The following is a 15,084-nucleotide window of genomic DNA, read 5'->3' as shown; positions in this document are numbered from 1 at the left end:
AAATTCCCATGATAACGTTGAACTTTGATAACTCATCTATTGTAGTTGTGTTCTAAGAGAATTCCAAAGTTTATATATACACTTGCAGCTCCAGAACATATGAAGAAGATCCGCCGTTTGATTTGTGCAATATGGACAAGTTGGAGAATTCCTAGGATTAAATTTATGTAACCTAAGATGAGTATAATAAGCATTATTCCAAATCATCAACTGCGTATACATCAACTTTTGAAAAGAGACCGATTTTATTGTTAAATCAATTGCTTTTAATACCTGATTATCTGCTACTGTCATTTTGTTTACCCAATACCCTGACAACAAAATTTTATCCTGGAATTTTAAATCTTTAATTAATTTATTTGTTGTTGTTATAAATTTGACCTCCTGTTGTAGAGCCTGCCACAATTCAGAGCATTTATCCACAATTCCAACTACTGGTTTAAAGTTTTCAAAATGACTCAGAGCAAGTTCTCTGATTTGTCTCATGACAACCATATAACTCTTAGGAAGATTCAATTCCTGCCTAACTTGCGAAGCCGATAAATGAAATTTATTAAAAGCATCAATCAGAGTCAAATTAACTACTAATGGGAATTTACTAAGATCAATCAACTGATTACTTAGTTTAAAATTGGGATTCCTATGGAAAGGCTGAAAAACCATCATATATTGCAACACGTCTACTGATTGGAATAAATTTTGCAAAGATGACACATATCTTTTTAAGTGGTCCATAATCCCATACTTTATCAAACTACTTTTATCCAAAAAGGGTAAAGCTTTAGGATTTATGTTCCAATCTAGGATATGCTTGTAATTCAAGACCACCCAATTTGATATCCACTTTGTACTAATTACCTCATAATTAGCAATTCTTAAACACCTATTGGCGTTCACAATTAAATAGTATACTTCAAAATTCGGTAACTCAAGTCCTCCTCTACTCTTCGGGGTCATTAATTTCTCATACGATATTCTAGTTTTCTTTGGCTCCCAGATAAATTTAGCTAGATCTTTATGAATTTGTTTAAAAACTGTCTTTGTAATTGATACTTGAGCAGACCTAAAGATATACAACATTCGTGGTAATATATTAATTTTCACTATTGATACTTTTGCCAATACCGGTAATCTTAAATTTCTCCATCTGCCACAATCATCTACTATTAGTTCCCATACTTGTTTAATATTATTACTATAAAAGTCCTTATTATCTGTAGAGAAGCTAATACCCAAGTATTTGATATTTTCTTTACATGATATCTTCCCCACCAGGGACATTAATGAAAAAGGTTTAGGGGTTCTTAATGGGAAAATACTAGTTTTCTCCAAATTAATTTTATAATTAGAGACTTCTGAAAATTCGTTTATAACATTTAATATCTTTTCACTATCAGAAATTGGGGTTGTACAATAAATAATAAGATCATCAGCAAATGCCGACATTACTAATTTAGTCCTATAAAGTATTGGTGCATTATGATACAAATTTTGCTTAATATATAAAAATAGAGGTTCTAAATAAAGGTTAAACAATAAGAGGGACAAAGGGCAGCCCTGCTGTGTACCATTTTTAATCTGTATTCTTTTAGAATAACTCCTATTAATATATAACGTAGTATAAGGATTACTATATAATATTTGTAGTATCTGAATAAATTCCTGTGGCATATTGAAATAAGGCAACACATCAAACAAAAAGTTTATATCCACTCTATCAAATGCTTTCTGAGCATCTATTATAAGGGCATAAATATTAGAGTTGTTTTGTTTAGCATACATCATCATATTATGTAATGTAAGTGTATTATCACTAGTTTGTCTAGTTGCCATGAATCCAGCCTGTTCCTTAGAAATTAAATGGATCATAATCTTTTTTAATCTACATGCTATAATGGTAATTAGAATTTTCATATCCACATTTATTAATGCTATTGGCCTGTAATTGTCCGGGCTTTGAGGGTCTGAATTAGCTTTATGTATAAAGATTGTTTTTGACGCATTAAGGTGGGGGTCACTAATTTTATTTCTGATTATATAGTTAAATACATGAGACAATATTTTACCAAAACTATCAGCAAACTCTTTATAAAATTCAACTTTCAAACCATCAGGACCTGGTGATTTATGTACTTTCATATGTTGAATTACATATACTATTTCCTCTGAAGATATAGGTTTAATCAGATCACCTTGCAGACTCTCCTCTAATTTTGGAAAATTAATTTTTTGCAAGAATCTTTTATTTTGTTTATGTATAGACCTATCAATTTGACCCTCATAAACCTTGGTATAGATTTTTTCGAAAATATCAATAATATCCTCAGTTTTAGAATACACTGTATCATTGCATTGTATTTCCGAAATATGTACAGTTGTTTTTGATTGATTTATAATCCTTGCCAATGCTTTTGATGGTATTTGAACATTATTGGCATATTTCACTAAACACCTATGCTCCTGAAGTGTTACTCTACTATTATGCAACAAGAAGAGATCCCTTTGACATTTCAGCATTTCCTTCTCTGTTTGAGCATTAAAATTCTGAATCAGTTCTTTCTCGAGTAGCTTCACTTTTGTTTCTAATTTTTGAATATCAACTCTCATCTAGTATTATGTTGGGATTTAATGGCTAGGCTTGTAAAGACCCTCAGGTCAATAGCCTAGTAACATCCTATGAACCTATGAACCTAAGTAGTAGTACCAGTAATAGCAGTCATAGCAGTAATAGTAGTACCATTAGTAGTATCAGCAGTATTAGTAACAGTCATAGCAGTAGTAGTAGCAGCAGTACCAGTAGTAGCATGGTAAAATAACATCTACTGTAATTATTGAATTGACCTCATTAGATTGCTTAAATTATTAATATTTTTTGTCATGAAAACTTTGAATAAAGGCACACAAAATGGAGTGGCCATTACTTGAGAGAAGTGATTTTTGCTAGAAAAGGATAATGCTACATTTGCAGTAAAACTGAATTTAGGTTAAATCCTTGAAGTCAGACAGTGTTCTTTGTTCTCAGAAATAAGGAAGCATGAGTTTTGTTTATTAATCACAGATATTACTTTTAGAGGGAGTACATATTTGAACATTAGTCATGTCCTCATTTAATGTAGGTGGTCTTGATGAATGTAGAATCGCAAGCCAAAAATGTATTTAAAACTTTAGCAATATATTTTTGTATACACAAGCCTTAGTGTATTATGTCAACTTTCATTCTGTTTATTTCTGCAAGATATAACTTTCATTGTAAAAGGGCCTCATAGCCATAAACACCCTGCTTTATCTTTTTCAAAAGACACAGTTCTTGATTTTAAAAGAGGTCACTACAGAAGAATGTTGTAAAGAAAATGTACATGTGCTATTTAAAAAGTGCGATAGTCTGGTAAACCACTGATTGGAGCTAGTTCAAATGTTTTCGAGTTAGCACACTGAAATTTTACTTATTCTAAATGACTGCTGGGGCTTATAAATAAATGTGTTTTCAGCCTCAGAATTGCTTATTGAAGTTAAAGTTCAGAAATTATCAATCGCCTGAGCAATGCCTAATATCTAATTTTAAAATTATGTACATTCTTGGCCAAATACATTACTGCTATTGAGAACTGTCTGACAAACAAAAAATAATATCTTGTGTGACAGCAAAATCTTAAAAAGAGGGACTACCTATTTAGTCTACAGTCTAGGGTAATTCTATATTTTTGCCAGTGCTTGGGACAAGAGCCTCAGCATGGCTGGTAAATACATTTTTCTTACAACTAGCAATTTACAGGATTTCTTCAATACCATAAAAGTCAAGATGTATGCAAATATTGCAGAAACTCCACAATGGAATGTAATGTCATCTAAACAAAACCCAGGTGTTCACATTTGCACTTCTCATAACGGATGCTAAGGATCTGTCACGTAGCTAAAAGACTGGTTTGTTTTTTAACAGTCTCACATACACCATAGGTTCCTAGATTAGTACTAGGCTAACTGCCCTTGGGGGCCATTTTAAGCCTAGCCAATTACCCCACATGAGAATCAAACTCTGCACCCTGTGTGTGTAAGGTAAACATCTTAACCATTATGCCAACTTCCCACCCAATGCGTTGAATTAGACTAATTTTAGTGCTTCAGCCCAGAGTACCCTTTCATTTTCCCCACCCATAATGCACACCTTCCCCTAGTTAACCAAAATATAGTTTGACCCATTAATACCAAGGTATAAACTACCTTGCTTGAAGGACTGCCAAGAATACTCATAGCCAATAAGTTCATGAAGCATTACAAAATACAGAAGGGGGACGGGGAAGGTTGTGATATCAGATGGGTATGAATAAAATGTACTTAGCGTAATGACTGAGCCTAACTTTCATAACTTATTCAGTCAATACAATTGACGTGTGTCACAATCCCAACCTACTATGCACATGTGCCTCATAACAGGAGACTCTTCAGTTTATAATATTCTAATTTTAAAAGTTACTTTCTTCAAAAATGTTTAACATATTAAAACTAGAACTTTTTTCATTTTCTGCAAAAAACATATTTAAAAAAAAAAAACCTGCATAGACCAATTTTCATGTAATAGTTGTTTATTTTATTTTTATTTATTTCACATTTGTTTACAGGGAAAAAATCCGACTGGCCAGGGCTGCCTGTTTTCAGTGGAGGCCCGTAGAGAAAAGCTCCATACATTAATAACAAACAATAACAACAATTATAACAATAACTAAATAAAGTACAGTAATAAATACAGTATATTGATAAAATAGGTAGTAAGTAGAGGCAACATATAAACTAGTACACAATTATAAAGCACAGAGTAAAGAGATAACAACACTTGCATCTTTTGAACTGCATCAGTAGGCACACAGTGATGCACAGTAAACTGTAAGAGTATGCAGCCCTAATAAGCGTTTATATTACGTTATCAAAAGATGAAAATAGTGAACACTGGCTCCAAAACATCTAAACATGAAAATATCGAACATTCAGAACAGCAAATTTTTTCCCATGGAAAAAATGTGCTGCTCAGAAACACATACAAACAGCACAAGCACATCAAACAAACAGCAACTACACGCATACACTTAAATTCCTACATTTAATGCTACACTAAACTAAACATACACTATTATCTACCCACTTACCTTAACCTAAACCCGTCACTATCGCACACATACCTAACCCGTGCCCTAACCCTAACTCCCTTAACCCACCCCTAACCCTAATGTACAAACAATCGCACACTTACCTGTACCCAACCCGTAACTTTCCACCACAGTGCTAAGAATAGCAAAGCCACAGAAACGGCCAACCGAATTATTTCCCGAGGAAAGAATTCGCTGTTCTGCAGCTTTGCTATTCTTAGCGTTTGCTGAATAGTGTTCGATATCAGAACATTCAAAGTTTTAATACTTCGATGTTCTGATATAGACCCCCCCTAATAATGCTAATATGCATTCTGTCGCTTTTAGGGTCTAAGTACTAAAAGAGATAGCTTAGATGAGAGGGAGTAGGATGTGTGTAAGAGGGTTGTTAGTTTTTATCAGGGTGAGTACAGGAGCAAGTCCATGATTTGGATAAATGTAACATAAGAAGGCTCTTAAAGGCATGTGTGTTTTCTCGTGACTGGATGTCTAGAGGGAGTGTATTCCATGTTTTTTTGCAACAGTAGTAGCATAAAGGGAGTCCCCAGAGTTATATTTGCTTTTGGCAATGTCATTTAGTGATTTGTTAGTGCTTCTTAGTGGATAATTACTGGCATAGTAGTGTAGTAGTCCCTGTTGAGCAGGGTTTTTTTGGGGGTGATAGTAAGTTGGTTGAGAGTTATTAGATTTGGTAATTCTAGCCAGGATAGTTTTTTAAGGGATTGGCAGTGATGAGATTTATACAATGTGTCAGTGGTGAATTTTGCTATTTTGTTGTAGCAGTTAGTTTTATTTTTATTTATTTATTTTCCATTTGTTTACTGGGTTAGTCCGACTGGACACAAGATGACCATTTTCAGTGGAGGCCCAGGGAGAAAAGCTCGAGATACATAGTAAGTACTTAGTTTATTTAGGTCACTTTCATTTAGATTGGTTAGTGCTGGAGAAGTATACAGTAGTGTGGAGAGTAGGTGGATTTTTGCAATGGCGATTTTACTTTCAGAGGTTAGGTAATTTTTGCATCTATAGAGGGTACCTATCTTTTTGTGAACTTTTGTGATGGTTTGAGCTATATGTTTGTCAAATTTCATATTGTGATCTATAATTACTCCTAGAAGTTTAGTTTGGGCTATGGGTGTGATGGGGATATTGTTGGAGGATGTTATTTTAAATGGTGGTATTGGGTCAGTAGCCTTTGAGGGATGAAATAACATTAGCTGTATTTTTTTGGGTTAAGTATTAGTTGTGAGTCTGAAAGCCATTTTTCTATTGCTGAGAAGGATTCTTGAGTAATTTGTTACAACTGTTGGAGTGAAGGGGCACAGTATATTAGGGTAGAATCATGGGCGTACTGGACCAGGTTGGCATGGAGGGTAGCTTTGTGCAGGTTGTTGGTGAAAATGGTGAAGAGAAGGGGTCCAAGGATGGATCCCTGTGGAACACCTAAGTTTATGGGGAGAAGGGGGGGGGTAGGGTGTTTTCTCATTTAATGGCTTGTTGACGGTTTGAGAGATAGTCTTTGAACCATGACAGTGTGGAGTTGTGAAGTTTGAGTTTGAAGAGTACAGTTAATAGTTTGGAATTGGAAACTATGTCAAAGGTTGTGGAGAGGTCTAAGAATATGGAAGAAACAAAATTACCATTGTTTCATTGTTGATTCATGGTACTGGAGAAACTGATAAGGGCTGTAGTGGTACTATGATTTGGACAAAATCCATGCTGTGTTTCAGCCAGGAGATTATTAGTTAGTAGGTAGTTTAGTATTTGAGAGTGAACGCATTGCTCAAGGATTTTGGACAGGGAGAATAGCATGGCTATTGGACAGTAGTTGATTAAGTCAATAGAATTGCCACCTTTGTGTATTGATATTATGAGAGAGATTTTCCAGAGGGATGGTATATGTTGTTCAGCTATTGACCTGTTTATTAGTATAGCTATGGGGTAGGAGATTGCTTTGGTGGCAATCTTGAGAAATTCACTTAGGAGTCTGTTCATCGCAAGGGTAGTGGGCTTTAATTTTGTCAGATATTTACATATTGTATTGGTCGGGACTGGTTGTAGGAAGCAACCGTTTTCATCAAAGGTTGGTGTTTGGGAGTTTGTTTGAGTAGTAGGAGAGCTGGTTTTAATCAGATTTTGAATGGAGTTATAAATACTATGACCAGTCAGCTACTGTGTAACTGGACTAGTCAGACACCCCATGCAGTGCCTGATGGGTGTTTCGGTATTAAATGCAGGACTGCTTCTATACAAAATAATGGAAAGCAAAGCATTTATGGCTTCATATGTTATCCATGCATAGCATTGTGACATAGCAACATCAATGAACCATAGTTAGATTTATTATTTATGAACATAAATATACAGCGTAAAAAGAGCAATAGTTTACTGATTCCACATCTATGTATTGATTTATCAGTACAGTTATTTCAGAAAACCTTCTGCCTGGTTTAATCTCATTTCCTAAGGCATCTCCACAAGATCCATACAAGCCTTAATTCCCCTTTGCTCGTATCCAATCATACCCATTACTAAATATAATACACAGTTTAGTTGAGAACTCCTGGAGATTCATAATTAAATACATCATTAATCTTAGTTATAGGGACAGACTGGCAGCCTTCTCTCTTTACTCATTTTTCTTACAGAGTCATCCATGGAAATCTGTACTTAGCCTTTTGAGCCAACAAAGATCCAAATCTCTTTAGTCTCTTGTTCCTTCACACAACAAATGTTATCTCAAATACCTGGTAAAGGAATAAAACTTTTAGCAACAGATAAATAAAGGCACATTGGTGTGATAGATTCATATTCCAGTGTAGCCCTCTACTCTGGAACAAACTTCCACTACATGCCAAGCAGAGTAGCACCCTTATTACCTTCAAGGTAAAACTAAATAATTGGATAGGCAGCTGTAATTACTCCCCTGGTCTGCCTTGTCTTGTCTTCCTTGAGGCTGGAGGGAACTTCTGAATTTTTTTTGTTTGTTTTGCTTTGGCTAGATATTTATAATGATCTGCAGACTGATTGCCAAGTACTTACCTATGAATCTATATACATAATGAGATAATACTGTTAACACCAAAACAACTACGGCTTACACAGGATGATCTCAAAAGGTGGTCCACACAGCCTACCTGGACCTCGCAAAAGCCTTCGATACAATTCCCCACTCGGGCATTATAGATAAGCTCACTAGCTTAAATATAAACCCCTATGTCACTAGATGGGTTGCAAACTGGCTCAAGGACAGAACCCACATGGTTAGAATTGCTGGAGCCATGTCAGACTCCAAACCAGTTACAAGTGGCATCCCACAATGCTCAGTCCTGGGACCTCTCTTGTTCGGTATATATTTCTCGGAGGTACAGGCCAACATGGAAGGACTGTGGCTGACCAGGTTCGTGCCATAATCGACTCTCCAGCTGACACAAGCATCCTACAAAAGTGCCTCATAGAAACAAACAACTGGTGCCAGAGCCATGGCCTCAAGATAAACGCAAAAAAGTGTATAGTCATCCCCTTTGGCAAAAACAAAGTGCCCACAAATTACCACATAGGTGGTAATCCATTAAGTACAGAAGAAGTAATTAGGGACCCAAGTTGATAGCAATCTCTCATTTGACAACCACGTGGCCAAAGTGGTTAGAAAAACATTTTATATAGCCCACCTAATCATGAAGGGATTCACATCTAGATCAGGGGAGGTCATCGTGCCTCTTTACTCATCCCTCATCAGGCCCATAATTGAGTACAATGCCCCTTTTGGGATGTACCTTACCAGACACCTGCAGCAACTGGAAAGACCCCAAAAGTACCTCACCAAGAGGATCAAAGGGCTCAAACAGATGCCATATGCTGCCCTGTTAAAGAAACTCCAGCTCTATTCAGTGGCATACCGCCTGCTCAGAGGCGATCTGTGCCTGACGTATAAAGCCATGTCCAACCCAGAATTAATGGACATGCTGCACCTCAGAAAATCCAAATCCCATCGAGCTACGGGCTTGAGAGACTTGAACCTCAGCACTGAAATAAATAGGACATGCTGGAGGGACAGATTCATAACCCATAGGCTCCCTTCACTCTGGAATAAAATCCCAGTCCAGGTTAGGCAGTGTCCCTCATTGACTCTCTTCAAGAGGAATCCTGATGAGTGGATGGGAGATCGTAGGTTTACCCCAGGTATCACTTCTGTGTCACTGTTAGACACTGTTAGACAGAGGCACAGTATACTAACCTCAAAAAAGGGCATAGCAAAATTCATTTAAAATGGGTGGCGAAAGCCAAACACACTCTGGCTAGGCTTATAAATGCCCTAGGGCAGATAGCCTAGTATGAACCTATATATGAAAAGTATTCCAAAAATCCTGAAACACATTATGAATTTTCCAGTTACAAGATCCCACCCTTGCTAATCTGTACTCATAACCAAAGCAACAATGCAAAGTTGCTCATGGATTTCTTTCCAAAATTTTAGCAATTTTCATCTTGCTCTCCACAGTGTAGCTGCAAATTCTAAAAAAAAAAAAAATAAAGATAACTTTTTTTACTAAAATTACTGAAATTATCTATACAGTCAAGAAAATCTAATAAATGATGGGAGTGGTTTCCAAAATGTTACAGTTAACTTTAAAGACAGGCATGGTAGGTCATTTTGAAGTGATTTATTCTAAACCTGTTTCCATCCTTCCTGGCTGTGTATAAGAGTTTGTGATCACATGAATCCTGAGTCAGAGTGGGAATTGAGCAATAAACATAAAAAGTGGTAGAAATGCACCCATTTGCTTTGATGAGATAGTGGCTACAATGTTTTTATGTACGGATGAAAGAGTTTCTCTTGGTTTATGTTCTTCATCCTAACATTTAAATGAAATATATGAGAACGTTTCAATGGCTTGGTTATTTAAACAAAGTAGTGGAATTCAGTGATTCCATGCAAATTTAAGTGACCGAACAGCATCTTCATAAACACAAATTAACACCTTTAATAGTACTACTTAAGAAAGGCTGTGCCCTCATCATGTTTTTTTTACAAATTATGTTCTTTGCATTTAAACGGATTTGGAATTAAATTTTACAGTTAAGTGCATTGGGGGGAGGTCAGAAACTGATGTATGCATTCATTCATCAGAGTGTGCACATCTGACGTAAGTTTTCACTATAATCTGTTTGTGATGAAGTACCTAAAGGAATGCCTGATTAGCATGTGTTGCACTGTTTGTGATATTTATAGATCTTGCCTTGAACATGTAGTTTGCAAAGGTTAAAAAAAACCTCAGAAAGCATTTATACATAACAACACATCCAACTAGTAACCTATGTAGTAATGCAAGATGTGATAAAGAACATAAAGAGCTGTTAGAGAACAGGAAGTTGCCTGCAGAGCCTGTAATTTTCTTGCAAGTTAAACAAAACATTTTTACACGTTTTAATAGTATTACCATTGTTTTTCTACTGGACCTGCTCATAACTGAAAAATTAGCCAGTGAAATCATCAAGCAATACTTCAACCATTTAAAGATGACAGTTAATGTAAAGTGAATGCTTGCTATATCAAAGTGTGTATGTCATTCAGGACTTCAGACTGTTTTGATATTTTCTGAAGTAGCAAAAACTATTTATAATACATGGGAGAGGGGATGTCTAGCCACCCATATCAGCTTACCATTCAGTGTCCACCAAATCTCTAGTACCAATGGAGAAGACCATTCCTTATAAACATAATGTGCTCCCTCAGTCTGACTGGGGAGCCAGTGGGATGCCCACTGGCTAAATCAGCTTAGACTGTGTCTGGAGTAGTGGAGATATGTACATAAGGCCAAGCCATCTGAGCAGGATAACATTCTATTGCTTGTTTACTTGTTTATAACTTTTTACTCATATTTCAAGATTTATATATACTGCTTTTCAACAGGTGCATCAGTCTACATATGTTGGATGGTGCAGTGGTGCAGCGGTTAACGTTGTCGCCTCAAAGCAAGAGGTTCTCTGGGTCAATTGTCAGCTGGGGCTGCCTTCTGGGCAGAGTCTGCATGTCCTCCCTGTGTTTGTGTGGGTTTCCTGTGTGTGGTCCGGTTTCCTCCCATGTTACAAAGACATGGGTCTGGAGCATTTCTCCCCGGGCCTTCACTGAAAATTGGCTCATTCTAAGTTGGACTTTCCTGGTAAATAAATGTTAAATAAATAAATAAAGAAATACAATTTCACATTAAAATACATTTGTAGTATCTTCAGCTCTTGCTTTCTTATAAGATCATACCCAGCGAGCATTTTTTCATTATGTCCACTCATCGCAGTTGTCCTCCCATCCCCCTATCTCTTCCTCACCCCCCTGCTGCATGGCCAATTCTGAGTCCCATGCTATTTCCTTATTTCATGCCTATCACCTAGCTTGAACCATTCTTTAATCTTTTCAAACATCCATTTATCAAAGTTCCCCATTAACGTTCTCCTTCTGATACTGCTGCCTATGTTGAGTTTCCAAATTTCTGCCCCCCCCTTCAGTGTCTTGCTATAAGATTTCACTTCACTTGTTGTTGTTAGTATTTTTAACATTACACTTTCTTTGATTGGTTTCTGCCCCTTCTCTAGACTCAATATGCAAAACTCTTATTTGTTTGCTAGGCTGTTTCCTTAAATAATTTAATTACTCAGTGACTTTCTTATCTTTTTCACCCATGCGCATCCCCAGTGCACAAGTATTATTCCAGCCAGATTTTCTCTGCAACTCCACCACTTCATGTCTTCTCTCTCATTCTCTCTTCTGTACTGTAATGAGCTTTGCATTATCTATGTAACATTACAAATTGCTTGCTCTACATGTGGGCTCTAGGTTTCAAAACTAACTTCCTGTCTTTCTCACTGCTTCATCCTGTTCTTCCTTAACTGCTTCCCGCTCTTTGACCTCTTAACACTTCTTCATTTTGCATTCCTGTCTATATTTCACCAGAAGTAAGTTTACAACAGTATATTTTGTAACTGTTCACATTACTGCACAAAGAAAATGAATCAGAACATCACAATTGGAGATGATTGCTGAATGAAGCACAACACAAGGTCCATAGTACCAAACGACAGCGGTGATTCAGTATTTGTAAGTGATGTATACCACTTAAAATGGATGAATACAAGTTGAAGGCTGTGTGTGTGTGTGTGTGTGTGTGTGTGTGTGTGTGTGTGTGTGTGTGTGTGTGTGTGTGTGTGTGTGTGTGTGTGTACATGTGTGCACGTGTGCCCACATAATACGTGTGTGTTTTATAACACCCTTTTACCAGATTGCAGTTTGCTCCATTTAACATGAAAGCTTTACAGAGCACATAAAGAAAACATACATAATTGTATGAAACTATCAGGCATATTTAAAAAAAGTAAAGCATGAAATTTGCTGTCATATAATTTTTTACCGTTTTGCTGACATAATTCATGGACATGTTTATGCAGGCAAGACTTTCTTCATTACAGCAGCCTCCACACCTAAATACGGAGACACAGGGAGGTTTGAAGAATGTATTTGTATTTACTCCCAACTCCTTGGCAACATTCACACAAGTCTCTCTGGGCTTACACATTGTTTTTTCCCATTCTTCTTCAATAGCTGTTAGAAAGAGAATAAGTTGGAAATATTAATAACCACCCGGAATTCTAATGAGATGAAGTCTTATAAATAAAAAGATTAAGATGAAAAAATAAAATGCATTTTGTTGAAGAACTAGAATATTCCAGGACACGACCATTATTCCCCCAAGATGTTATACATTCAGGTTAAAAATAATACATACAGTAATGGAAACCCAGTAAGTGGTACTACAGCAAACATATTTTTATGGTGTATAGACAATCACAGTAACAACAGTATGGTTATTAATATGTTTATACTGAACAATGTGTGAAATATGTTGCTCTCTTCATTAGTTGCAGAGCTAGTGCAATGCAATCACTTGATCATCAGCTGCTGCTTTTCTTCTTACAGCCTATGAATGCATTTATAATGAAAACAGGAAGGTCACTGACAGGCTATTGGAGGATGCATGCCTGTGTTTCACCACAATATATACTAATGACTCATGCTGCTCCCCACTGTCTAACCAGCTTCACTTGTCTGCTGCCCCATCCTCAGCCATCCCAACCCCAAGTACTTATATATGTGAACCACTCCCTACATATTAGTGGTCTATTAACAACCTAGCATAAAATAACATACCACATAAATAATGTTAAGTAAATCACTTCCAGTGAATACCTACAACACATCTACCCTCAAATAAAAAAAAAATAATAATAATCATAAATGCTACACAATGTATCTTATACCACTGTTAATAAGAACATGAATGCTATTATTTACAGTTTTCTCAATAACACATGTACATGTCACATAAGTCAGCCTGGTTCACTAAACAAACAGAAATAAAAGTCACATCGGTCACAGAATGTTTATGTATAACAATTTGATAAATTTCCACTATATACAGCACTATCCTCAAACAAACTGCTTCTAAAAGTGCCACTTTATTCCTAAAAAATCCAAGCAATCCCACCTTAAATGCAACAGCTTGCTTATAAAAAGAGAGACATTACTAAAGCAGTAACTGTACCTTCATAAGATATGGATCCATAACCTAATCAAAAGAGCAGGAAATGTCATATTAAACACTATCCCTTACTCCATTTCCTACACAGAAAAAAAAACTGCTAAAAATAGCTGACAGCACAAATATTCAAAACACAAGTCCATTTACCTCAGACAGTTTTCTTAAAAGGGGAATGACTTAAAATTATTAATCTCAATATATAAAACATCTATAATAAAACAGGACATCTCTAAATATTTGAGGAACTTTACATTCAGGTTATAGTAGTCACTGCAGAAACATGAATAAATATAATTTCTAAAAAAACAAAGAATGTAGCCCTAAAAATGATAATGTATCCTGTCATACCAGGTCTGATAAGGGAGAAGAGGTGTGGTTATATTATTAAAATAACACCTCTATAAATAGTGCCCTTATGATGAAAATGAAAGATCTTTCATAATAACAGTTCAACTGGGTTCCCACCAATTTGTTAAGCTGCTAGGCTTGTACATTCCTCAAAATACAAAAGATATGCTAGCCTGGTTATAAAATAATTCTGAACCAGAATTTATGTGTGTTTGAGACATAAAGAACTCCACCAATTACATTAAGGGCTGCAATAAAGGGTCTGGGTTTCCACAATGTGGAGATTTCTTATTCACAGACACATTATTCTCAATAAGGAAAGACCTCGTTTTCAGCTAATTTGTATGTTTTTGAATTGCCATTAACTGCTGTGAGTGCAAATCAGAACCTTTCTGTGGTAGCTAGTGTAAATGACTACACCTTGTTAGTTCAGGCACCCTTCTCATTTATTCACACTCACTCACACTCACAAATTCTTGCACGCACACACAAACACACATAGCCAGTCTTAGGCATAGGCCAACTAGACGGTCACCTAGGGCGCCGCTCTAGCAGGGGCACTTTTTCAGTATTTATTTAATGTAGGTAGACCAGGATGGGGGCATTGGGTGGTGTGCGCCATGGAGCCCTTTTGCCTAGGGCACCAGTTGACCTAAGGCCGCTCCTGCAAACACACTCACACCACATACCCCATAACTGTTTCTGTTGTTAGTATGCCAACAATGTCTCCTTTTTCCCTCATCTGGTAATTTAGGAATGATTACAGTTAGCTGTTAAAGCCAGATATTCTAGTTTCACATTTAATATCCTTCAGTAAATGCATGCTAGTGCAAAAGCTGATATACCAATGACTTTCTAAGTTTGTGAGAGGAATTACTCAAAACCCATCGATGATTTTCTGTTATCATTAATTTTTGGCTTTTTCCTAATTTCTTGCACTATCAGGTTGAGAAGCATGCTTAACGTTCCCTACCCCTCCATCTCGTTAAGTCATTAGTCAATGGGTT

General features: G+C 36.4%; 1 protein-coding gene across 1 annotated transcript in view; it reads right to left on the bottom strand.

Moving 5' to 3' along the window:
• Positions 1-15,084, bottom strand: part of VEGFD (vascular endothelial growth factor D) — a 769,460-nt gene that overhangs the window by 345,083 nt on the left and 409,293 nt on the right. Inside the window, exon 3 of the mRNA XM_044073078.1 lies at positions 12,542-12,732. Within this exon, the coding sequence (XP_043929013.1) occupies positions 12,542-12,732 (191 nt within the window). The remainder of the gene's footprint in view (positions 1-12,541; positions 12,733-15,084) is intronic.

Source organism: Protopterus annectens, chromosome 5.part1 (genome assembly GCF_019279795.1).
Source record: "Protopterus annectens isolate FY-2018-M chromosome 5.part1, PAN1.0, whole genome shotgun sequence".
In the NCBI taxonomy this organism is placed as follows: domain Eukaryota; kingdom Metazoa; phylum Chordata; order Ceratodontiformes; family Protopteridae; genus Protopterus; species Protopterus annectens.
Note: the sequence above shows the minus strand (reverse complement) of the source record. Positions and strands in the feature narration are given on the sequence as shown.